General features: G+C 35.4%; 1 protein-coding gene across 3 annotated transcripts; it reads right to left on the bottom strand.

Annotated features, from left to right (window-relative positions):
* Window positions 1–23: 23 nt before the first annotated feature.
* On the bottom strand, window positions 24–27,353 carry Rpp30 (ribonuclease P/MRP subunit p30). 3 transcript variants are annotated; one of them, XM_004838490.3, is made up of 11 exons: window positions 27,217–27,353; window positions 25,376–25,431; window positions 24,701–24,757; window positions 24,136–24,210; window positions 21,895–21,966; window positions 15,949–16,038; window positions 5,662–5,778; window positions 4,965–4,994; window positions 4,550–4,587; window positions 4,106–4,185; window positions 24–279 (listed from the first exon to the last, which is right to left on the bottom strand). In XM_004838490.3, exons 1-11 carry the CDS (start codon window positions 27,296–27,298, stop codon window positions 170–172), a joined length of 807 nt encoding a protein of 268 aa, XP_004838547.1. In that variant the 5' UTR covers window positions 27,299–27,353; the 3' UTR covers window positions 24–169. The 3 variants fall into 3 exon arrangements, with proteins under 3 accessions (XP_004838547.1, XP_087041020.1, XP_004838548.1); XM_087184894.1 differs by lacking the exon at window positions 15,949–16,038; XM_004838491.3 differs by lacking the exon at window positions 21,895–21,966.
* Between the last annotated feature and the right edge of the window lie 442 nt (window positions 27,354–27,795).

The raw sequence follows: 27,795 nt of genomic DNA, 5'->3' as shown, positions 1-27,795 counted from the left end.
TCTATAAATTCATTAAGCTGGTGGCCTTTTTGTAAAGTGCTTTATTAAGTTTTATTTATTATTTTAATGGCTTGACTATAAAATTTCAAACAAAAAGTTTTATTTTTGTTGTGGCTGATGAAGTATAAATGGAAAAAAGGCAGTGCCGATGAAGAGTGGTCCATTCTCTTCAGCCCTCACATTTAGCTTTTTTGCAAGCTGGAAGAGAATCATCATCCCCTTCTGATGGTCGAGGTTTCTTAACTGTAGAAACAATTCCAAAAGCAGTTTTTCTAGTTTCTGTAAAACAGAGAAACCACAGTGTTTGAAGGTAAGACACAATTTAAAGAGAGATGGTGTAACGAGTATCACCATATTGCTTTGGCAGATGACACTAGCAAATGAAAACTATAGTTAACTGCTATGGGTGCTGATGCCACTTCTGATCATTACCTTTCTCTCCAATATACACAAATAGCAGTATATTAACATGTAATTCATTTTTAAGGATCACCTCATGGCTAAAACCAGCGGGCAGCACTACATCTAATGGTCTGTCTATGGTATTATCTGGCCAGAACCAGGTCATAGGCACTAGTCCTGTGACAGCTTTATGTATGGTAGAAAGATGGATGAATCACAAGAAAAAAACCCAGCAGTTAATTATACTGTTCCCATAATGGATGTGGGAGTGTGTGCTTATCTGTGTACCTGTGTCTCCCTCACTAGATTATCAATGTACATGTGAACAATCAACCATACTGTCTATATCCAACAATGGCCCTGCTTATAACAGATATACAATATATGCTTCTTAAGTGAATGAATAAAATAAAAATCACATATTTATTGATCCTTTATATACTGCTGACAATGGACAAAGAGAAATGGGGCTTGTACTACATGCTCAGATCAGGCTGGCAGCAGAGTTCAACTTCAGTTTAGCCAACTTCTAAAAACCTAACAGGCCAAGCACTGTAAGTTATAGAGAGTTACAAAGATGCCAAAGAGACAATGTGTTAAGCACATCAAAAGCAAACAATCGGAATGGAGGCACCCAGGAAAACTTACTGCCTGGATGAACCCATGAAATATCCTAAAGAAGCAACACTACTATGAATAGAGAAAGGGGAAGAAGGTATTTCTTTGCAAAGGAGAGAAGGGTAACAGCAACCTGGGCAAGTTATGAAGTATGAAAAATAAGGGGGAAATGAGGCTAAAAGGGTAGCTTAGGAAGGGTCACAGTGTCATGAAAAGATTTAAACTTTGTCCTTAGGAAACGGGAATGGACTCTGGAGAAGGAGAGAGTCATTAGCTACAAAGGAGGTAAACTTTAATGGATGAACAAAAATTTGGTTAAGAAATATTTCTTAATAGAGAGGGGTGGAGGGGTTGAAGAAGAGGGCAAGGGAGTGGGGAAAAACCTAAAATGTATCAATAAAATTAATTTAAAAAAAGAATTATTTCTTACATCGTAAAAGTAAACTCAATACTAAAGAGGTGAGCATTACTTTCACATCAGGATTAACTTACTAATAAGTCTATTGAATCCCTGTCAGTTCTTTTTAAAAAAATTTACAAAAGACAAAACAGACTTCAGGTTTTAAAATATCAAGATGAAAGGACCCTCAAAATACAAAATGTCAGTAATTTCTATTTCACCAAATGAAGTGTTGCATGTATAATTATTTGTATTAGCCTGATTCTGAGTAATAGTCTAAAAATCAGTGAATAAAATATGAGTTTGTTCAATGAACAATATATAAATTATAAAGCACAGCACTTGACATATTAGTTTCAAAATTATTTTACTGAAGCTGAGGCAGGAGGGTGGCAAGTTCTAGCCCAGCCTAGGGGAACTTAGCAATTTAGTGAGACGGTCTTTCAAAAAAGACAAAAAAAAAAAGCCTAGGGAATATAGCTCAGTGAGCTCTGGGTTCAATCCCCAGTATGACATTAAAAAAAAATTAGTTCCACCTCAGAAATGTTCTATTTTCATTACGTGAATATTTTTTCCTTAATCTAAGTTGACAGATTATAAAGCAACTGAACAGTAAGACTTTTATAGTTATCAGTTAAAGTACCTCTTCCTTACTCTTTTAAAAATAAATTTATTTTTTGTAATAGCAAGAAGTTACATTTGTATGAAGTGTCTGCTTATCGCCTAAGGAAAATATACAATTAGCTCTAAAGAATTATTTACAAGTGTGCTATTTTGTTCACAAGGAGTTAAAGTAGGCATCCCTAACAGGTCCATTTTGGTCCAGTGGCTGCTTGAGGACATCCACCTTATCACGGGCTTGACAGCTCTGACCTTGAACCTCTTTCCTCACAACCTTCTCAGAACTGCTATTCATTAGTTTCTGGAAACTAAAGAGAACCTGTCTAAATCTGGTTACCAATGGCAAGCCTCCCAGTGTTGAGAGCCAGCTCTATGTATCCTAAAGATTTTGTTTGCCAGGTAGCAATTCCTGTATTGCTTTGCACAACTCCTCTCATGGTGAGGTTTCTAAACCTCTAAAAACCTATTAACTATCTAGTGTAATAACTATCTAACCAATAGTGCTCAGGTGCAGTGCTGTCCTTAAACATGGCACTCAGAATGATACAGATGCTATCTGAGATTTCATCTGTTAAGAGTATAATGAAACTTTGAATCTCTTTGCCTGAGAGTCCCCTTCTAACGCAATCTAATGTAGAATTAACAATCTTAAAGCACAACACACCATTGTCTACCTCATGCTGATCCCAATGTCAACTAAGACCAGGGTAATTATAATTTATTACCTAACTATAATTTATCCTACTTTTCAGTAAACAGAAATGTTAATAACTACCCTGAAACAGCAGATATAAACTTAACACTGTCCTGAGTGTACACACTGCCTGAAGGGCAATGCCACCTAAAGTAGCCAAGTCTGCTTTTAGTTTAGGTTCTAGAAAAGCCTGGCTTTAAGTATCATATGTTGAACAATTAGGTCTTTTGAAGTCAGACAGCAGAACTTCAACTTTATATTTCCCCCTACATTGCTTTTCCATTTTAGTTTCCATTTTATAGTCTACTTGAGAATACCAGTTGTTATTCAAAAACTTGACGATTCCTTACATTTATTTAAAATAGATAAAAATAACAGAAGTACTACCAAAGTGTGAAACAGCTATTCCAAAATTTCAAAAAATGTTGACTAAAAATTCTAATTACTTGATCATTCCTGGGGCTCCTGTGATACCTTTACAACAATCTCAAAAATATTGAAACTAAAAGCAAAAATCACCTAATTTATGGAAAGCCAATACAATAGTTTTCTAAAATGCAAATCAGATCATAAGATTTAGGCAGAACATATGACCTTTCAATAACTTATTCATATGGCAACTTAACCCTACATGTAATAACCTATTCTGACATTTAAATCCATCCAGATGTTATCAACTAAGTTCCTTCTTAAGCACTATAACAAGTCCTGAAAATGAAGACAATGATGGGTTAAAAGTGTAAAATGTGTTAATAAAACTTCATTTCATTTCCCAAAGTTTTGGCATATCAAAATTTCTAGTTTATTTTTATCATTTAATGAGTAACAAATTCAGTACGTTCTAGTAGTGGAATTAAGGTGGTAAGACACATATACATAAATAAAATGTGAATAAAAAAATATAGTGTGCATATTTATATCCAAGGAAAAGTGAAAACAGAAATAAAAATTACAGTTTAAATTTTATTAGCTGTTTTTTAAAAAACAGGGCTGCTGTTTATGTTTTCCATATAAATGGTTTAACATGTTTCTAATGTATCAGGGAAAGTGCACTCCTCTGGAGAAGGGGGTAAGAAGGGAGAGTAGAATAGAAGCTTGTCCAAATGTGGGAAGAGGCACACAGGTGTGGCATTCAATACTCACTTCTGTAATGCAAGCTACAGTCACTCCACAAACCATAGAAAGATAGAAAATCAAGCCTAAAGTGAGGATGAGAAAGCACTAATGGGTATGGTTGGGATAGGCTGAGAAAAAGATCTTAAAAGGAACTTTGCAGATAGGGTAAGAAAAGTAGATACAGCTCTGTCATTTGATAAAAATGACTGGCCTCTAACATGACCATTCAGCATTTACTGGAAGAAATTGCTCACCTCCATGGAGAAGTGCTGCTCGGCAATTAGTGGACACTGCAGCCTTGGCATCAACTTCAGACAGCCCAAATAGCAGCCCTCTAGTGCGACCATTAAAGGTTTCAACCCAGTGTCAGCCAAAGGCATGAGACTAACAGAACAGAGAATGCCAGCTCACCTGGTCTAGTCCATTCTACAGTACTTAGCCCAACTACAACCTACATCTGAAAGGAGACACATTAAGCTTTTATAGATAGAATCACTGGTTCCCCATTTCCTATCTATTGCTTAATCCAAAAGACAGGAAGAGGAAACTCTCTATAACTTGATATAATCTGTTCCTGAAACTATTAATTGGTAAACATACAGTAAAAGGTTGAGAAAAATATCATATTAAACTCTAATACCACTTCAAATTCCAAATTTTCTAAAAGAAAATTTCAACAACTTCTTAGAAAAGGATACAAGTTTGCCACATCATATGGTCCTCTTATTTCCAAAGGCTAAAATACCCCCAAAAATAGATATGAGAAGTTATTCATAGCATTTCAATGATTTTTATTTGCAGTAAATTATAGGACACTTACATATCAAAAAAGAAATCAACTGAAGATTTAAACAATAATTTTAATAGGTTTGTAGGTTTTTAAAATATAAATGAAGCTTGAAACTTTTTGCAACATTATAAAGGAAAAACTACATAAAACTTAAAGCACAGAATAAATGGACATAAATTCCACTCTTCAGCAATTACTATGAATAAATGCAGTTAATAGAAAACATGAAATTCATTAAGTTACTATTTTAATTTCTTCCCTAGGAATTTAGCAAAGTTTTATAACTAGAAAAGCAAAACTAAAATTCTTTATGCTAGACTTACCCTTTCTGCAGCACTAGATATAATTACATTCTATAAAACAGAAAGTGATCAATGTTAATCTTCTACAAATGCCAAAAAAAAAAAAAAAGAAGAGTCTTATAATACAAATAACCAGTAATCACATTTTAACATTTATGGCTCAAATATCAACTTCTTTTAAAGATAAAGTAAATAATTAAAGTTAAAAATTTAGAGACCTTATGTCAAACTGAAGGCAGCTTCTAAAAAGAAACAGAATAGACATTCCAAACAAATCTTATTAAAGATGAATTTACTTTAAAACTAGTTTAAAAGGTCATTAATTAATTCAACTCGTTAACAAACAACTATTACTTTTCAGAGGTAAACTGCAAATTCCTTGTCAAAAAATAGCCTTTCAACATATTTTTCCCTCCCTTATATTATTCCTCCCAAGATATTTTTCTCTCTCTTTAAAACTTGAAGAGCTCACTGAAATGGGAGAATTTATTTCGGTGCCTTAAGAATTTCCTGCTTTAGCCGGGGATTTAGCTCAGTGGCACCGCGCCTGCCTTGCAAGCACAAGATCCTGAGTTCGATACCTGGTACCACAAAACAAAAAAAAAAAAAAAAAAAGAATTTCCTGCTTTAAAAAAGGGGAATCAGTTTGATAATTGCAGAGTATTAGCAATAATAAACTGCTAGATGTGAAAAGCATCCTAAAATTATGGAATTATACCTTTCCTTTGCAGATCTGCATCAAATTGAGGGCATTGGAAATTGTGTACCTTCTCATTGTGGAGTCTTTGATAGCAGGGCTATAGACGAGTTCAAAGCCCAGACCTCGGTCAATTGCCTTCACAGAAAATAAAGAAAATACAAACTGTCAAGGATAAATGCACATTCACTGTCCTACCTCATTTTCACTGAAGTCCCCTCTCCTCTCCTTCCTCATCCTCTACCACCCATCTCTTATACTTCAAGGTACAGCCTTAAACAAATTCAGATTCACACTCAAATGGTACCATCTACAAGGAGAGGAAAACAGAGCCATGGCTCTGTTTAACTGACAGAGTTGACTTTTAGCTGTGAAGAAGCTAACTTTATGAAAACAATAATCATGAAGAGGCTAAGGAGAGCCAAGCCCTAGGGGGATGGCAGAAGCATACTACTCTGTGAACTATCAAAAAAGAAAGAGAGGGGCCAGGGATTTAGCTCAGAGGTTTTGTCGCCTGCTGCACAAGCACAAAGACCCGAGTTCGATCTCTGGTACCAAAAATAGAAAAAAAGAGAAAGAGCTGGGCTTCCCATACTTAAGACAAAGATAAACCATGCACAAACATAGTAGGCCAAGTAATTTGACCTAAGAATGAAGAAAGAAACAAAGAAATGAAGACCTGAAAAAAGCCCAAAAAACAGGGAAGGGTTCTCAGGCAAGTCATGTATTACATTAAGGTGAATGAGAGAATAACAGCCAGTGCTATGTGTCCCTAGGCACTGTGCGGAGTCTACATCTATATTTAATCCATATGGTATCTTTATAAAATATTGTGAGACTGCGAATTGCCCAGATATCTGTTCTCTTTTTCCTTAGTAATAAAGCACTTGATTTTTAGCAGGGTTTATGGTTGCCCAGCAAAAAAGATAGAAAAAGCCTGGGTCCTTGAGAATTTTGCCCAGCTTACTATAAAAGCTTGGCCTTTCTGCATACGGGGAAAAAGTATCTTTCTTATTTAAAGTGCTTGTAATACATCAAGATCCACATGTAAGAAGACTTGGAAGGGACTGCAGTGGGATTGAAATCAATCCACTACAGTGTGTAGCTTTCTTGATGAATAGCTTTCTTAGTATCTTCGTCCATTTACAAGATATGTTTTAAGCCCATTATGTGTAAAAGCTGAGATGGTTCCTCTTTTCTAAGAGCTTATACTCCAGAAAGGGAGTCTACCAAATACATAAAAATATAAAACTTTAACAGTAATACAACATGTTATCAAGCAGAAGTTCAGGAGTAGGTCAGAAGAAATTAAGTAATTAAACAGAATTAAACCTAATAACAAAGGGAAACAGTTGAAGAATTTTTAGCATGGAGGGGACAAACTCCCAACTGCAAAAGTCACTCAAGGTGCCACAGTATTGAATGAACAAAGGATGTGGGCATAGTCCAGACAGGATGGTCCAAGTCTGGCTGGCTGATGAGTTTCTATTACCAAGAGGAGTTGGGAATGGTTCACTGGAGGTCTACTCCTGAGTGTTTACAGGGAATGGAGGAACTTTTCTTCCAGAACTGGCAGTCCACCTTGATTTAATTAAGGAGTACACTAAAGACCCTTCCACTTTCCCTGCTGGTATATAGATTTCCTTTTTTTTTTTCCATCCTTCTATCTTCTGCTCCTCAACTTTCCTTTGGACTTAAGGCTCTTAGAGTTCAAATTTTCCTTTGTAACTGATATTAGTTTAGTTGGAATTTAAATATGATTTTCCCATACCGCAACTCTGCCTCTGTGTTGTTTTGACAACTTTTTTCCACCTCTAATTCTTTGGCCTGTATTATTTCTTGGTGCATATACTGTATTATTTCTTGGTTAAGTGTATTACTCATTCTCCCTGTTTAGCTTGTACATTTCTTAGAGCTAGTATCACAACACCTTTGTAACACAAAATGGCCCTTTTTTTTGGCACCGGGGATCAAACTCAGGACCTTGCACTTGTAAGGCAGGAAGCGGAACCACTGAGCTAAATCCCTGGCCCCTCACAAAATGGCCTTTTACACAAAGAAGCTTTAGGTATAAAAATATATCTATATTGTGAGTGAATAAATAGCAGCTTATGGAAAAGAGGTCATGTGATAAACTGTTCACTATGGATTACCCATCATAAAAGGAGCCAGTATTATTGTCTAACTAAAATCCATGCATAAATAATATCCCCTTTAGCCATATTATCAACTATCCCTGTGTTTATTTCTTTTACTAAAACTACTAATTAGCAAAAGGCTGACATATTTCTTTTTCGTTTAATCCTTCTAGTTGTGAAAATAAAACGTAAGGTAGTAGTAGGATGAAGAGGGGACATAAAAGATGTAATAGAAAGTTTGATAACCAGATCCCAACATATTCCTAATTCCTGAATCTAAATTTCTAAACCCTTGTGGGGCTTAGAGAAAAATAAAAACCTTTTGAGGGGAAGAAGAGAAGAGATGAGGAAAAAAAGATAATTATTTAATTTTTAAAATCATTTTGATCTTGGTAAATTGCTAAGAAAATTCTTGAAAAAGAAATTAAAGATAATATCCTATTGAAGGCTTTGAACATTTCTTTCATAATACCTATTTTAAATTTTTAGATAGATAAAATGAAGACTCATTATCTGGTCTCCTGCTTCTAAGACCATTTTAATGTAAATTGCTGTAAGCTCATTAAATGACACTCTCTCCATAAAGAATAATAGTGCCTGCCTGATTGATTGGCTTTTGTTCATATGTTTGACCAAAGATTCTGGAACAGGGAGATGATCAGATTTCTTTACTAATGAGAAATAAGTCATAAAGATCTTACTAAGGGCAGGTTTGTGATAGCTGAATCAAGTGATATTGGTAATAAAATTTCAACTAATAAAAAAAGCAAAGCTTTAGAAAAAGAAAAGAAGAAAATAGGGAGTTGATTACAAGAACAATATATTGATTCCCTGCTAATTTCATAAAAATTAGAACGTTAATTAAATTCAAAAGGATGACAATCTTTCAGTGTTATCATTACTTAAGATAGGTAACCTGTTCACATGACTCAGCAATCAAAGCAACATAAGAAAGCAATAAAAAGTCTTAAGTTGCATCCCTGTTCCCATCTGCCCCATCCTGGTCTCCTATAATCACTTTTATGAATTTCTTGTCTTCTTCCAGAGTTTCTTTATGCAAATATAGATAATTGTGAATATATATCATTTTTCCTTTTTCTTACTCAAAAGGTAGCCTGCTACATTCTTTTCCTGACTTGAAAGTTTTTCCATGTCAACTTATAATTTCTCCATTCTCTTGTAGCAACATAGTACTACACTGTAAAGGAATAGCCTGTATTGTATTTAATCAAGCATTACTTGAAGACTTGGGTTCTGTAGAAAAGACTCTAAAGTGGGTTATGAGTTGGGCATTATGAGTTAAATTTTGTCTCCATGCATACAAGATATTTTGCATTCCTAATTCTTGGTATGGAAACATGGTCATTATAGATGTAATTAAGATGAGGTCATACTGGGACAGGGTAAGTTCCTAATCCAATATGGCTCGTGTCCTTATAAGATGTCATATAAAGACACAGAGACTCACAGGGAGAACACACTGTGAAGACAAAGGCAGAGACTATAGATAATGTGACTGCAAGCCAAGGACTGGTAATAAATTAGCAGACAGAAGAGGAACAGAAAGGTTGCTTCCAGGTTACAGAGAGAGCAGGACCCTGTTGATAACCTTGGTTTCAGATTTGTAACTTCTAGATCTGTGAGACAATAAATTTCTGTTATTTCAAGCCATTTATGTTGTGGTACATCATTATTGCAGACCCAGGAACAAATATACTATGTCAGAGGGCAAATGTATTTGTAATTTTAATAACCCCCACAAGGATTGTTCCAATTTATACTGTTGTATGTAAAATAAGAGAATATTTGGTTTTTCAGTCTTACAATGGAGTGTAACATCAATCCCACAGTGATTTTAAAGTGTTTCTCTTATTATGAATTTATGCATTTTTCATATGTTTAAAGACAATTCATATTTTCTATGAAATGTCTTTTTAATATTATTATTTTTATTGTTCACCTTTTTTCTTTTTAAATTATTATTATTTTTTTTTTTGGTGCTGGGGATCGAACTCGGGTCCTTGCACTTGTAAGGTAGGCTGCAGAACCACTGAGCTAAATCCCCGGCCCTCTTTTTAAATTATTAATTTCTAAGAGCTCTTTATATCTTAAGAGGTTTACCCTTTTGTCTATGACATAAGTAAAATATACTCCACCAGCTTGCCATTAGTTTTAAATTTTGTTTCTGGTATTTTTCTTTTCTTTTTAAACTTACCTGCCCTGTTTGCCAGCACTGATGCAAGCGTGGGTAGGCAAAGTACTTAACACATTTAGGTTCATGGTATGTGCTAAAGTTTACAGAGCATTCATGCCCAAATCAAGAATATGTGGCATGATTCCTGGAACTATTCCATTACTTATGACATTACTTACTAGACAGTTCTCAGTAGGGACCAACTAGATCATAAAAATAGAAATGGCTATGGTTAAAGGAAGTGCTAAGGGGAAAACTTCAAAAAGAGTGTAAAATAAATGATCTCTAAAAATAACCCAAACTTGAAGGCATTGTTCAATGGCAATAACACTGAAAAAAGATAAAAGGAAAGGTAAAGATATGTGCCACTTTTAATAAAGATTCTTTTCAAAACATAAATTCATAAACTTCATGTTTTAAAATATGAAATTATTTTGTGCTTAACAAAGACTTCTGCGGCAAAGTTTTAAATAGCATTTCCCAGTAAGGAAAGACAGTAGACTTGGAAACAAGGCATGAGTACAAATCCATAGCCAGCTCTTTGAGAGACATTTAACTATGAACCACAGTCGTCCCCAAACACAATTCCATTACCTCCACTGGTATATTAACAACCACTACATCCCAGAGACACTGGGCCACAATATTTGTAAAGATGTGTAAACTATAAAATGCCAGGGAGTAAGAAGTCAGTTGATAATCCAGTAAGAGGACTTTAACCAAACTTTTTTAAACACACCTTTTGCAGACAGAGTCACAATTACCTCACAAATCACTTAAGATTTCAGAAGAGGTTTGTAGTTTTTTGTGGAAACTTCATAACTGAAATTATGGGGCCCTAAACATGTGGTGAAGATGACAAAAAGGTTGAGTCCTGTCAAGTATAAAATTGGAGTGCTTTGGTTCAAACACTGTATGCTTCAGCTTCTGGACTCTCAAGTAGTCCCAGCCTTCCGAGCCTGTAATTCTCACATGGCTTCTGCTCTGTAGGTAAAAGTCTAATAAATTACCTACACTAACAGTCCTGCTTTTCACACCACAACAAAAAAGGATACAAACCTAATCAAATTAAGATGTGTGCAATTTTCTCATGAACCCAATAAAATGATCCTTATAAAGTAAAACTATCAACTTTTCATGGACAAAGATAAATTTATTCTCCAAGCCATGAGAGCATGTAAGGATCAAGACTTAACTCTGAATCGTTACACATACTGACTACGTGTTCTATGTCTTCACAGGGAACATACTTTCAATAGCCCCATATCAAGATTAGACATTATGCTGCAAATAAATATATGCAACTATATTATAACTATTAATTGTCCTAAACAAACAGCCAGACACCTGCATGTTTCCAGCTTTCTCTCTTAAATGAAAAATAAGTAAATAAATTAACAGGGACTTATTTGATTCCTGGCCAATTCACACTGCAGTCTACTCCTATACTAGATGATGACTGTCTTAGGTACTTTTTCTTGCTGCTGAGACAAAATACATGACAACCTAAGTTAAAGGAGGAAAAGTTTATTTAGTTCACAATCTGTAGAGGTTTCAGTCCATAATCAGCTGCCACCAAGGCAGGGTGGCATGGCAGACAGGCATCATAGAGGAGAAACAGTTCATGGCAGGCACAAGGTAGCAAAGCAAGCAAGCCTCTTTTTGTCCCTTACATTGTATCCAGGCTACCAGGATTAGGGAAGTGCCAAACCAATCAGTGGATTGACTTAGTTATCACTCATCCTTAATCTTAGTATTGTACCATGAATCAATCACACATTCTAGATTCAGCTACCTCTGAAAAAGCCCCACTTATGACTACATGAGGCTTTGGAAGATCATCTAGACACAAGCCATAGCATTATAACTAAAAATAATCTTGTGCAACCTTCCTTCTACTGTCATCTGGCTTTTATTAAACATATGTAAAATATTCACACCAGTTTTTTAAAAAAGAAGACACTGTTAAATATTGCATATTCCTTTCACTTGTCAACTTTTTCTTTTCAGAATTCTTAAACTGAAAAATGTAGGAATTATGCCAGAAATATCCATCACACAAAGGCAGCTTTCCTGCACTTTCAGATGGAATTGGGGGAAGGACGTCCTGGTGCCTCTATCATGAGTGTCACTCTCCTCTGCATGCTGCCCTAGTACCCTTCTTCCTTCACTGCATATGCTTCTCACTCAACACTGACAACCACCTGGATAAGGTTCGCCAAACTGTACCCTGATACACTGAATTAGACATACAATGATACAATCAGCAAACTTTAGGAAAGACTTATAGGCAAGATATTACTGGGGTAATTAGAAAGGCTCATGGCACAGTGGTGCTACCTAAAAGTTTACAATGTTGTTTAACACTGTTATAAGAAACCCAATTAAAATCCCTCACCAAAATATACAATTGTTGTGAGACACGAGGAATTATGTGCTATGCACTGTTGTACTTCCTATGGACTTGGCCTTATATGCTACTATCTCCTCCCTACCAAGAACACAGTATCATATGTGAGCTTATTTAGCCAAACCCACATAGAAAATGGCCTTCCTTGTCTATGGCTCTACCACCCTGAACGTGCCCTTTCTCGTCTGATCTCGGAAGCTAAGCAGGGTTGGGCCTGGTTAGTAATTGGATGGGAGAAAATGGCCTTCCTAGTTCATTAAAATGAAAAGATTTTAATCCTAAAATTCATTTGGAATCAGAAGAGACCTAGAAAAGCAAAGGCAATTCTGGGCAATAAAGGCAAGGCAGGGGCTATCAAAATCCCTGACTTTAAATTATACTACAAAGATACTGTGATAAAACAGCATGGTACTGGCAAAAAAACAGACCCAAGGATTAATGGAACAGACTAGAGGATGCAGAAACAACTCCAGACATACTCAGCCACCTTATCTTTGACAAAGGAGCCAAACATTTTCACCAGAAGATAGCCTCTTTAATAAATGGTGCTGGAAAAACTGGCTTTCCACATGAAGACTGAAACTAGACCCGTATCTTTCACCACGCACTAACCTAAAATCGAAATGGATCAAAGATCTAAATATTAAAACAGAAACACTAAATCTGCTGGAAGAGAGAATAGGTAGAACGCTTGAAGATATAGGAGTAGGCAAAGACTTCATGAACAAAACCCAGACCACATGGGAAATATGACAAAGAATCAACAACTGGGACCTCATCTTATTAAAAAGCTTTTGCATAGTAAGAGAAACCACCAACAGACTGAAGAAACAATCCAGTGTGGGAAAATTTTTTTTACCAGCTATTCAGATAAAGGACTATTATATAGAATATATAAAGAACTAAAAAAAAAAAAAAAAAACACCTCAAAAAATCAGACCCTCCCCAAATCCCCAAATCTAAAGACCCAATCCAAAAATGGGCACCTGAAATGAAAAGACACTTCTGAGATGTAGAATTAGAAACAGCAAATAAATATATGAAAAAATGTTCAGCATCACTGGTCATTCATGAAATGCAAATTAAAACAACACTGAGATCCTACCTCATTCACAAAGAATAGCAGCTAGCAAGAAATCTACCAATAACAAATCCTGGAAAGGCTGATGGGAAAAAGGAACCCTTCTTCACTGTTGGTGGGAGTGCAGACTGGTGCAACCACTGTGGAAATCAGTGTGGAGATTTCACAAAAATCTAAAACTAGAGGTTCCATTTGACCCAGCTATCTCTCTTCTTGATATCTTCCTGAATTAAAAGCATCATATCATATCAATATATGTGTACCCATGTTTATAGCTAAATCTTGGAAACAGCCCAAATGTCAACTGATGAGTGGATAAAGAAGATACGGGTTTTTTATACAATGGAGTACTACTGAAGGATGGGCTTCAGACATTTATAGCTAAATGGGCAGACCTTGAGACGGTACTCCTAAGTGAAATAAATCTGACACACATTTAAATACCACATTGTTTCTCTGGTGTGGAAAACCTAAAGTGGAAATAAGGACTAAAACGTATAATAGATATTGGGAAATGGGAACAAAACGTTCAAATGGGAAGGGGAACAAGGGAGGAGGGAGAAAGGAGGGAAGGAATAAGAAAAAAAGTGAAAATAAAAAAAATAAATGGAAACAAAGCTTTTGTACATAGGAAGGGGAGGGAGATTGAGGGGAGTAATGGGATAAAATAAAATTTATTTAAAAAATAAAGTGAAAAGGTTTTAAGTTTAATAACAATTTGCAGTGTAGCTGCACTAACTTTGAGGGTGTTATTTACATGGTTCCTGGACTGGCAATTTGAGCTGGTAAAAGCTAAGGCAAACTTCTAAACACAGATTGCTACTTTTGGAGAGGAACAATACGTGAGGCCAGCAAGACTGTCATAAACTTAGTTTATTTATCAGTTTGTAGCTTTTGTCATAGTACCTGAGGCCCTACTAGAAGTATTATCTGATAGGCAACTAATCAAAACTGTCCTAACCCTGTGACTGAAGAGCTGAGTGACTTACTAATCCTCATTTTCTCACATTTGATAAGTGAGCTGGTGAGTAACACAGATCTTCCAACTTTAAAATGTGATAGTATGGGTTTTTTGTGCTTATTCATTTAGAAGGACTGGTACTAATATGGGAAACCAATGATTTGAGTTTAGTTAACACAGTATTGTTATATGTTCAGTAGTATTCTCAATATTTACCTGAAAAGAGCTGTTTAATAATAGTTTTTTCCTTTAAATACATGACTATATTTTTTTGGGTACTTTTCAAGCACAATTTTTATAGCGTATTTTTAGGGGCAGAACATAAGTCGACTTAAATTTTTTCACATGAAATAAATCCATATTCGCTCATTTTTTACCCCCTAATACTCAGCATTATGCCAATTCCTTGGCAGAAAAGTGAAACAAAACTTGAGGAAGTTACAAATCATTGTACAGAAATAAAAGAGTAAGAGAGTTATTCACCTTGGGGGGAAAAAACCCTAATATTACAATTCTGACAGGATTAGCTATCTAATTTAGACTATATTTGCTTAATCTTTTTCTTGCATAGTAGTTTTTGAGAATAAGACTGAGTTTTGGAAACTACTCTTTTTATTTTTGGAAATTACTCTTAAAATAACTTTCTTAGGATCTGCCCCGCAAAGCAAATAGTTAACAGCTGTACTGACCTCCTAGCTACCAAAAGTAGTTACTAGTGTGAAATAATAACACCTTTATAAGGGAAATGGGAGGGGACTGAAGCTTGGAAGGCAAGGTGACAGATGAAAGATGAAAGGAATGGGAAAACAAGAGAAAATTATGTAGAAGAATAATGAGGAAAATTTTACAGCAAGCAGATCAAAATTGTTCCCTGAACACATGGCCCCTCTATTAAGTTATTAAAGTACTTCTGGGCTTTTGTGTGAGCTAGCATACTTCAGGGGAGATTGTAATTTTACACAGACCCTCTCCAAGTGATTGGGCATGTCTTGCTCCTTCCTATCCCTCCTTAGTTTGCTGCTATCTCAAGGACCTTCTATGTATATTTTTGTCTTTCTTTTTCCACCTTTTTTTGACTGCTCTCTTTAATGTTCATGTGTAAGTACCCATTATTATTAATTGTCACTAAAGAAATATCCTCCACAATTTAAATTACTGAATCCTTTAAAAAAAATCTCAACAATGAACTAAATACTTTGTTATTTCAGGTGGAGTCTTGCTATATTATGCCAGTTGGCCTCAAACACTTGGGTTCAAATGATCCTCAGCCTCCTTGGCACCGGGACTACAGCCATCCACCATTGTTATCAGCTTGGATACTTTTTATTTTAAGCTTTCTTTCTCTCTTTAGTTAGCTTACAACAAATAAAACCACCTTTCCTAAAACTGTCTCCTCTTCCCCACCCCACCCCTTTTTCTTCCCTTTAAGAACACTGGAATTTTCTGCTCCTTTTCCAGTTTGATAGTTTCCAATTTTGCAAGTTTCTACATACTCAAATATAGTCTGGAAATTGTAACACTTACCACATTAACAGGGGGTCTTTTAAAGTAAAATGGCAGTTTCTCTGTTACAGTAATGCAGACTAAATCCACATCTAAATGTGTGCAAGCAACCTGTCAAGAAGGGAAAAAAAAATAGTTAAGGCCAAATGGAAAAATGGCACCAGTAAGAATCAGTCAAGCCTGATAGAAGCATAGATAGGTAGGTTTATTCCACAGGTGCTAAGATGGTTCTGTACTGAAACACATCTGACTTGTTACAAAGCCAATTATTTAGCCACTCCTTCAGGTTTGGTTTAAATGGTTTAACTGTGTTCCACCTGAAGCAGAAAGGTACTATACACAGAACTTCTCAAAGCTCAGGGCCTAGAGACTCTCTAATTCATATGGTCTTCTACATAAAGATGGTTTGCTGAGTGAGGTTCAATATGTAGAAGTTACTTCAGATTATTTTAGAAAGAAGATACTGGAGGTTGTGAAATCCAAGGAAGCAATAAGCCAACAGGAATGTGCTCATGATCCATTTGTTCCACACTGTGTGAAGCACTTTTGTGCTAGGAATTGTCCCAGACCTGTGGTTCCAATCAGTCTACTGAATGGCTAAAGAAACATTATCATGGCATTACTGATACCATTTTGTGCAAATACTAATGGAAACAGTCTTTATAAATGACTAGAGTAAAACTGTCAGAAATCAAATTAAAATAAATTTTTTTCCAACTTTAATTTCTTTTTTCTTTATTCTAATTTTTGTTGTTACTTGTTGATCAACATTGCACTTACTTATAAAAGAGACTGGAAACTACTTTAAAAAAACACATGCAAAATAAAGCACAAGGAAAAAAAAAACAAAGAAAAAAAATAAAAAAAATAAAGCACAAGGAAATCATGATAAATGGAAAATTGGGGAAGGAAAATAAAGCAGGGAAAGGTTTTTATTGTGTAGTATAAACCAGAAGATGCTCCCACAAGATACCCAGCGGACTCTGATTTTGCCATTATTTGATTTTTAAATTTGATTTATAGAGGTAAAAAGTCAACTGTCTCATATTGTTTTAAAAACAAGTCTACTGACAGTGGTGTGTACAGGACTGATGAACAAATTTAAACTGCCCAGGTAGCTATGCTAGCAAACCAGTAGCATGAACCATGGGAAAGGGTGGAGTAAGGAAGAAGAGTGAAGAGGGGGTTGTAATGCTCTGAGGATTGGCACTGATTAAAGTTGACAGTTATCACATCTCACCTCGTTTCTTCAAAATCCCTGCTGTAGTCTCTCCTACTCCCACCCCAGGGCTTTAGGAAGCAAGTAGTGATCAGAGGCTGCCTGGCTTTAAGACATTCATAGCAACTTAGTAAGCCTGGGAAGCAATGTTGATCTGGCAGAAACACTTGGCTCATAAAGAATCTGCCCCATCCCAACTGCTCTAGCTGTCCAACTCACAAAAGAGTCATTGAAAATTTAATAAGAATAGATGAAGAAATGCTCTGAATAGTAACTGAAATGAGTTCAGCTTCTTTGTCATTTTTTAAAACTATTAGGCTGGCAAAGATCAAAATGTTCACATTACAATGCTAATATAAGAATAAACAGGCACTCACAGTTTTAAATCAGTAAAGGGTTTCAAAAAGTACTTGAGCAATAGCTATTAAAATGTTAAAAGCTGCTGGGGATTTAGCTCAGTGGTTTCGCCACTTGCTGTGCAAGCTTGAGGACCCAAGTTCGATCCCTGGTACCAAAAAAAAAAAAAAAAAGGCTAAAATGTTAAAAGCACACACTAGCAACTACCTTTATAAGAATGTATTCTATGGACACTCTAGAAATATACTTAATAATATACACTATAGCTGTAGGTTAAGGACAATAATATGATGAGGATAGTCACTGTAACACCAATCACAATAGAGAGTAGACAGAATTAAATATTCTTCAATTTTATAAAAATATGACCCCTTTGTATTATGCAATATGTCAACTCAAAGGGAATGAGGTACATCTCTCATTCATATTATGGAATACCCTCTCCAAGATATACTGGAAGGTGAAGAAAAGCATGGTGTTAGATAGGAAGAAAGGAGGGGGGATGAAGGAAAGACTAGGTGAATAGTATTTCTGAAAAGATACACAAGAGTGTTGTAGTAGTGGCTGACTCTGGAGAAAACGGAGAAGGGATTTTAGGTGGAAGGAAGGCATACTTTTATCCATACCCCTCCATACTGTTTGAATTTATTAGTATGAACACATTTTAATTAAAAAAGCTGATTAGTTTTATAAAATCCTCTTAAACATTCTCCCCCAAATAAAGCCAAATTAGATTACTTTTTACTTGTATATTACTCCTTTTTCTCACCTAAAAGGTGGACAATTACACAATGGGTCTGTGTTGATTTTAGTGTATTATAAAAAAAAAACCTTTCAGTTAACAGGATAACTTAATTTGGCTTCCTCTGATACTTCACATTTAAAATGTTACAAACTGAATTTTTCTGTTATTTAGCTTTCTATTAACCTAAATGTTCAACTGGTACATTTAAAGAATCACAAAATAAGTTAATATTCACACTTAAATGAATTACTAAGTCATTGAAAAGATAAAATTATGTTCAAATAGAGTTTTGGGTTAAGAATCTCTAACATTTTTTTTCTGAAAATCAGGACACTACATACGAATTCACATTAGTTGTCTTTAACCATGTTTTTCTTTTCTTGGTCAGAGATCCCCATGATGATTTAAGTCAGGCCTACCAAGGGAAAAGAAAGATACCCATAACAGTGGTTCTCAATCTTAAGTATGTATAAACTCCCCTAAAGAATTTTATTAAGTAGGGAGATTACCAGGATCCACCTCCAGTGATTCATTTAGTAACAGGCCTAACAATCTGCATTTTAACAAATATCTTAGGTAATTCTGAAGCTGGAAGACTTATATCATATCCTCAGAAACACTGCCTTGAAAACAACTCTCTTCATCAAGGTTTTTTATGACAATGCTGTGCAAAGACAAGCATGGATTTCAGAAGCAGGAAAAAAACAGAGCTTCTATTTCCATTTATTTAATTTACATATTTTCTTAAAATTTCCATTTTCTTTTGTGTGCTTACATTCTTTTACAAAACACAGTGGTATTATGGAAAATGTGAATAATTTGTAAGAAACACACACATATTGGGGAGCATGCTCAGTATTTTTTAAAACTGATAGGGTGCACAGTCAAAAGTAGTTTGGAGACCACTGAACTAAATAATCTGAATTCTCCTCCACTTTTCTTTTTTTATTTTTTTTGGTACCAGGGATCGAACTTGGGTCCTTGCACTTGTGCAGCAGGCGGTGAAACCAATGAGCTAAATCCCCGGCCCATCCTCCATTTTTCTTAGTTGCTTTAAATCTTAAATGGGAATAATTGACTCGGAAGCTCCTGAAGCTACTATGCAACTCTCCCTCTCTGTAATATTCCACTGTTGGCCCTATTCCAAGAAGCCCTTTGCTTATCTCTTTGCTTATAATCTGCAATCTTTGTCTGATCCTCTAGGGTAGCTGTGGGAAGGGAGGGTTTTTTTATTTATAAGATATCTTTTATTTATAAGATATATTCTGAATGGAAAACAGGATGCTATTTTCCATGGAAACAATGCTATTTAAAGTGGTTAGATTTTATATTTCAAACTGTTAACATATATAATGTATGTGTATGCTTTTATGATTCATCTTAGAGACCTAACTTAATTTTAGAATATCATTCCTATAGGAATACCTGTAAGAGTGCTGGACAATCAATTTATTGGTTTATAAAACAAATAAAATCACTCATGTCATGCAACCTAAGCAACAAACTAGTTGGATTTGACCCGATTTCAAAATATGACATACTTACCAAAGCTTTATGATAAAAAAGATGTCATTTTAATTGACTTTTTATAGGAAACAAGGAAAGCTCTAACTTCATCTAATTCCTAAGGAATGAGTAAGATATGAGCAGAGAGAGGAAGATGTTCCAATTTTATAAACTTGTTCTCACACAACGTTTTGCGTATCAGTCAGTTTCAAACACTTAGTGAATTATTTATAGTTTTTTCTCCATCTTCCAAAATATTTCCTACTGCTCCACCTACCATCAAGCATGTGTTCAGCAATTCAAACTTGAATAATCTGAGAGAAATGAGTAATAAGATAAAACTGCTATATGAAATTATATATATATATTTTTTGGGGGTACTGGAGATTGAACTCACAACCTTGTGCTTAAATGAGGCAGGCGTGATGCAACTGAGCTAAATTCCCAGCCTGAAATCATATTCTTTAAAATCCTAAAGTCCTACCTCTACTACGTACTTGCTGTTCCATTTATTTTAAGTCTCAGTTTTCTCCTGTATAAAACAGTGATAGTAATAAATACTATCTTATCTGATAGAATCACTGTAAAAGATTAAAGGAAACAAATACATAAAAGTCTTTGGAAAGTTATGTATACTTTTCAGCCAAAATGTAGTAAATGTTTTGTTTCCCTAATTATCAGTAAAGGGCTATGAAAATTAAGTTACATGATCTTCAAATTAATTCAGAAATAAACTATACAACAAACCTGGTACATCTTCAGTTTTTGTCTACATCATGACTGAGTTATTTAGTAACAAAATTAAATTGCAAATTTGGAAATGTCCACGGTCCTTCTTATACTGAATACCAGTGGTTTCAGCACTGAATAAGACTTTTTTGCAGAATTTAAAACACAGGATTCCCTGACTCAACTCCAAAACCTATGGATCAGAATCTCTAGTGGTGAGCGCTTGAATGTGCCCAATTTTTTTTCTTTCTTCTAAATGTGCTCAATTTGAAAAAATTCTACAGGTGTCTTCGATGACTAAGAACTACTGGTTTCTACTCAACTCTTTCACTGAAACAAAATCCTTGAGAATTACTATCATTTTGCATTTTTATAAAGGAAGCTACTAAAAAATGGCAGACATTCATAGATAATTTGTGGTGTTTCTTTCCATTAATATAAATTAAGAATTGATTGTGTTCCTTGAAAACTAAATACCACACCCCAGGCTCCTTAGTCACTAGCTCCATCTACTGGATAAACTTAGGAAAACTATAATTTTAGACCAGATTTTGCTTAAAAAAGAACTAGTGCAAAATTAAAACATCTAAAACCAACACGTTTTTTATGCAATACCCTTTTGGCAGCTGGAACTTTTTTTGAGACTAGATAAAGACAATTTTTAGAACTTCCTAAAGTAGCTATACCTAACTTTACACAGTCAAACATATTCCTTAAACTAGTACATTATAGTTAATTTTTTTTCTTTACTGTAATCATTTAAAATGCTCAGGGTGCTCTGTCTCAAGTTGACAAAATGAGCACACATGCTAAGCCACTTTTTCTCTGGTGAACGTACTGAAATGGCAATTTTAAATGTACAAAAGGAATTAAATTCATAAAGACTCTCAAAATAGGAAAGGAATTTCTGGAAAACTAAAGACTGACATAATCATGATGGCAAATAGGCATGTAACAGAGCATGTAAAAGAGGAAGCTGAACAGAGGAGGCAGGTTTTATGCTAAACTAGAATTTTACCCTATTCTTCACAAGGCAGCATCACTTATGAAAGACTTCGCAAATATGAATCATGAAGGGATTTTAGAGCTAGAAAGAAATGGATCAACATTTATCAAAGAGAAGTTTTGAATGAATAAGCAGAGATAAAGAAACAGGAGACTAACTGATGACCTTTTCAAACTGATGGATGATGACTATCAAACACCTATTAGGATGAATAAAACAAAACAACCAGCCAAACAAAAAACTCACATGCCACTTAATATTTCCCTGTGAAATTCTAGAACTCCAAGTGTACATGAAAGATCCTAAGTTTGCAAGTAGGACAAAGAAGGTCACCTACAAAGAAGTAATATCAGACTTCTTATATAGAATAATAAAATACTATTCGTTTTTACTTATGTTACTTACATGAAAAAGTTTTTCTGTCTTTGGAAAAACTGCAATGATATCATATAGCCGGACCCTTGAAGAAGTTGCCCTCTAGAAATACAAAAAGACCAGTAACACAAAATATATGCATGAATTCCTGCCTAGTGGCCTAACTACACTTACATTTTTTAAATTTATTTATTTTATTTATTTATTTTATTTATCTATCTATCTATCTATCTATCTATCTATCTATTTATTTATTTATTTGGTACCGGGGATCAAACTCGGGACCTTGCACTTGCGAGACAGGTGCCGAACCACTGAGCTAAATCCCGGGTCCTACACTTACATTTTAATAAAGTAACACTTCTGATACACTGTTGACTTTTTGTTTTGCTTATATAAAAGCACATGAGAATTTAGATACCAATATACAATCCACAAATCATCCTAACTTTCCTTTTATATTTGTTATCCAAAACATTGTATATGAGATATAAAAATCAGCCCTTGATCTTACACACTGATGGAAGAGTTTCCCGGACATTTACTGAGTATCTGTTCTGTGCTAGGCACTAAGGATACAAAATTATTAATACAAAATCACTAATATGAAATTATTCTCAATGAAATTCACCCCCTTTTTTGCAAACAAAAAATATGTAAGACCAAAGGTTATGTCTTCTATGTAATGTACATGACTAAGTGTGATGTAATTAAGTTCACAAAGAGAACACTGTCTACAAATCAAAGTGATAGATGAGCAAGAAAATACTTGACAGTCCTAGGACAAAAAACAGCACATTGGTAAAGCCAGAGTGTTATTGTTTAAAAAGGAAAATCTCAAACCTATATTGTATGCATTTGTACATGAAAAGAGTAGAAAATATATATTCAAATATATATCTCTGAATGCTAGGATAATGTGCGCTAGAACCAGAATGTTGTCTTGTAGCTGAATAAAATACCAAATTTTGACTGTTCACAGATTCTTCAGCAATTACTAATTGTTACAAAGTGGGTCAGGCTTTACTTGATCACCTCTATGATGAAGGTGTCCATTCTAGCTAACGATGAAATAGCTCACCTCAGGGATTTCAATGATCCTTCCTATCAACTTGACTTCTCAGATATGTTGATGCTGCTGACCTTCCCTTCTTTCTTTCCATTTTCTTTCCTCATTGTTCTCCTACTTTTAGGGCAGTTCTCCTCAGTCTCCGATTTTAGCTTATCTTCTATTTCACTATTAAATGGTGAAGTTCCTCAGGTCTCTTCTCTTTCCACATTGAACTCTAAGCAAGGAATCTTATCCATTCTCATGATTCCAACTGATCTCTGTAAGTGACCACTTCCAAAGCAGTACCTTTAATTATCATTATTCTGAAAACTACTCCTCTATTTCCAACTGTCCATTTTACAAGCCCCACTGGAATTCCATAACTCATGTCCTAAACATGGAACCTACAAATCTACTTTTCTTTTTATGTCCAATCTGAGGAAATGGTATTATTCTCTACCTAGGTGCTCAGGCAATCTGAGAAATCAGGGTGTCACCATCCTATATGACCACCAAATCCACTCAACCCTCCCACCTGGGTGTTTCTTAAATCCCCTCCTTTACCCATGCTAATAAATTCTGTGAAAGCTTATAACTTTATTTTCTTGGTTAAAAGCTTCAAAAGTGTTCCTCATTTTGTCTTCCCTCCCTGACCTCATCCCAGGTGGCCCAGTCAATAAGCTCAGCCCTACTGGTTGTTTCTCTATTTCCTAGAACAAACCGTTTTCCTTGGTTTCAGGTCTTTGTATAAGTTATCCTGTTCTTAGGAACTCTCTCTTTCCTGCCTGTCACCAATACACTGGCCCTAGCTTGAATATCAAGTTACTTAGGTTACACATTCCCAGAGTATCCTTTATTTGCCACTTCTCCCTTTTGAAACTTTCCTCACATTTCTAAGTATTATTTTTCAGTGCTTGTCTTCCAATTAAAATGGAATGCTTACACATTCCAAGATTACAGAGCAGTATTTCCAGCCCACCTTATGTCTGGTTCATGTAAGTTCAATGAGTGAAAGTTGACAGGGGATTCTTTAATTGTGGTATCACTGTACATGTGAAATGAGAAAAAAAGGCAAATAGAATACTGTGTGAATTCTAAGGATAGGGAGAGCAGGCAGATATATCATGGAGAGAATGAAGTAACATGAAATGCAATGGCATTCAACATTAATCAGAACAGATTACAAGGCCAAAAAGAAAGAGGAAAAATAATTAACTTACCAAAACATTGCAGTGAGATGGATCTGTAACTATTATCGTCAATCTAGTTAAAATTTTAATTGGTCTTGATTTTCCCTATAAACAAAATATGCTATCAATAAAAGCACAAAGCTTAACCGATTTTCCCTTTTATCAAGGGAAAGTACTCATTAAAAAGTATTAGCGGGCCGGGGATTTAGCTCAGTGGTTCTGGCGCCTGCCTCGAAAGCACAAGGTCCTGAGTTCGATACCCAGTACCAAAAAAAAAAAAAGGGGATTAGCTATAAGAGACAATGAAGATAGAGCCTAGCTCCCATTCAAGGACTTATAATACAGTCAAAGAAAATATGATGCATATATTAAACTACATAATGAGATAATTTAGAAATTGTAAGATTTCAAGAAGGAAGACAATCAAAGACGTACCAACTTGATAGTAAGAGAATGTTTCATTAAGAGCTGACACTTGATGGAAAAGTAAGACTGGTAGGCAGAAGAAAGTGCAGTTCAGGTTAGAGAATAGCATACTAATAGGTTATGTTTTAAATGAACAAAGAGATACTATGTTTCTTTAAAAAACACCTACCTGAACAATTGGCAAAGTTGTGAAGAGTTCAGAAACCACTACTGGTTTTTCAATTTCCTACAACAAGTAATAAATAGTCACCCTAGACTATATACATTAAAGGCATGAAGCATAATGAAAAACTTAACAGATTAAGTTCTATTACTTTTTTAAAAGAAAGCAAGCAAATTTTTAAGATTGAAAAAGACTAAATCTTCTCTAAAAAGGAAAAAAAAAGGAAGGAAATTAAAGAGCAGAGAAGTAACTAAGAGTATCAGTGGATAAAAGGGATAAAAACTAATTTTTAGACAGAAATAACCTATAAGGTACAGCTGTTAGCCTAGAAATAAACATATATATTTATTAGTATGCTTAAGAGAGGTGTCAATGAGTTCATGACAACAAAATAAACACAACATATTGTGATTACAGTTCAATCAATGCATTTTTAAACAATATTGAAAGTGATTTAATTAATATTAAATCAGCTTGAAGAATCCTTACACCATGCCACAGTACTTCCAAAAATGTCATTTGTGCAAATATATAGCAGCTCAATTGTTAACATATAACAGTGTACAAATAGAGTGCATTTAAGAAATACATTCATCTGTACTTTTCCTAGTCACAATATAAACATAACCACAAATACTTAATATTTTTATGAACTTATTAACTTCAGAAATCTAACTTTACCTGTTTCTTTTCCTTAAAGTCAACAACATGATTGATAGCAACAACTGAATAGCCAACTGAAAAGAAAAACGGAATATTCTTATTAAATATTCTTCTTGTACACACAAGCCTATGTTGATTCTAGATATCAAGATGAGGAGGCAGTGTAGCACAACAGTTATGGGTGGGAACTCTGCCTTGCTTTCAAATAGAACTACACCATTTACAAGTTACTTATTTTTAAGTTTCATGCTCTTCATCTGTCAAATGGTAATAATAAAAGCACTTAGTCCGTATGCTTACCATAAGAATTAAATAAAATAATATATGTAAGGTATTTTAGAGCAGTGCTAGCCACAGCCTGGGCTTTGTTTTAACCCACCATTTCTTGTTAGTATGACACTAAAAACTTGTGCTTCTGCTTTCCAATCTACCCTGTATTTTGCAGATTTTTCAGTTTATTCATAAGCATTAATGAAGTAACTGTCACATATCAGTGCTTACTCTAACTGTAAAAAAACCCAACACATAATACATTGTCCCTTTCTAAAGAAGCTTATAATGTATTAAATAAGGAGATAGCATCAGGAAAAGATTCACTGAGAAATTAATATTTGCAATGAGTCACATCCAGGAAAATTCATTTTATAGGAACTGTTACAGAATGTTAGCAACAAAAAGTCCAGGTCATCAGGCTTACCCTCCTCTTTTTAATGATGAGGCAAGTATGTACCAGAGAGATAATGCTAATTAATGGCTGCAATGGAAAGAAATAGTTATTTCCCTATGGATAGAGCTGGTCCTCCATCTATGGATTCAGCCAACCACAGATAGAAAATATTTGGAGGGAGGGAAAGGGACAGTGTGTAGGTACTGAAAATGTACAGAAGTTTTTCCCTTGTCATTATTCTCTAGGCAATATAAATGTAACAACTATTCACATTTCATTTACATTATACTGTATTAGGTATTATAAGCAATCTACAGGTAATTTAAAGTAGTTCAGAAGGATTTTCTTTATATGAAAATAATACCCAGTTTACATGGGATTTGCATAACCATTGATTTTGATGGGGAGGGACACTGTCCTGAATCCCCCACGGATACTGAGGGAAGTCTACCGCATAACGAGAACAAGAACTGGTAATTCACTTTGTACGCAGAGGTTCTTTCTAGCAGTTCTGAAAAATATCGATAATCACCTTCCACAATGAGCTGAAAACTGTCTGAGGAACCCATGTTACCGCACTAATATCTTTACTCTTTAACTTCTCAATCCCCTCACTTCATAGTGTAAGGAAGCCACAAGCTGCCTAACTCTAATAATCAAAACTGGGCATCTCTCGGGGCATCATCTGTGTTTGATTCAAATATGAGTAACATTCTAACACTCTGACCATGTGTCCACTCCCTCCTGTCTGGTATGACCTATGCCCCCACCTACCACCCCTCTAAACATTATTGTTCACAACACTTTACAGCCCCATGCACTCCCTGCTTGAGTCCCCAGCTTCTTGAATTTGGTCAGACACTGTTGTGAGAGTCGGGAAGGACTGTTACAAGCACTGGCTCAGGTAAACTGTACAGTTGGAATCCAGCCCTGGAATCCAGCTGAGCATACATTAGCTGTGAGGTTCTACACAAATTCCTCGTCCTCGTAGGGCCTCTGCTCCCCTAAGTTTTCATTTAAAATGCAGTAAAAGCAGGTAAAAGACATCCAAAATTGTTGAGCTCTTCACGCTAGGGATCTGGGCAACATTGCAGCTGGCAGGCTACAGGAATTTCCCATAGTCTTGAGCGTGACTCGACGGTTTTGAGGGCAGGAAAAGGTAGGGTATGAGGCCCGCGAAGCTGAGACTCACGGTGAGCCGCGGTTTCCACCATCCCGCGCAGAACCTTCAGATCTGAACCCGCTCTCAAGTCTAAGTCTGCAAACACCGCCATGCTGAAACCCCATGACCGCCCGCGCGCGCTCGTCTGCGCACCCGCCGGGCTGCGCGGGGCAGACTGGGAGTTGTAGTTTATCTTTTGACTATGGCTGTGGCTTCGAGTACCAGCCCAAACTAGTGTGTTCTACCAGCAGCCTATTTCAGTCCTTCCTTTCTTCTAAATGAAGACATTAGGTTCTCAGGAGGGGTGCATATCTTCCATAATCCCGCTATAAAATAATGAAGAAAGTGAAAATTCGAAATGTAACCATAGGGTAACTATATAGACCCTATCTTGAACCAGTTTTCTGAGGGCCTGAAGGTGCTGTTTAAAGAGCCGCAAAGAATCCGTTCTTCATTCCTTTCTTCAAAGTCCGTTCAGTTGTATAAAACGTTTTAAATTTAAGGTGTGGGTGTGGCCGACTCTAAGATCACAACAGAGGGCTGTCTGAGAAAGGCGTCTTTTTGCACAATCAGAACAGGCCTTGTGGAAGCATGCTGTCTCTGTTACAG

Source organism: Heterocephalus glaber, unplaced genomic scaffold, assembly GCF_053883595.1.
Source record: "Heterocephalus glaber isolate CG9 unplaced genomic scaffold, H.glaber_assembly_v1.0 deba00001497, whole genome shotgun sequence".
In the NCBI taxonomy this organism is placed as follows: Eukaryota; Metazoa; Chordata; class Mammalia; order Rodentia; family Bathyergidae; genus Heterocephalus; species Heterocephalus glaber.
This window is presented reverse-complemented; position numbering and strand designations above follow the sequence as displayed.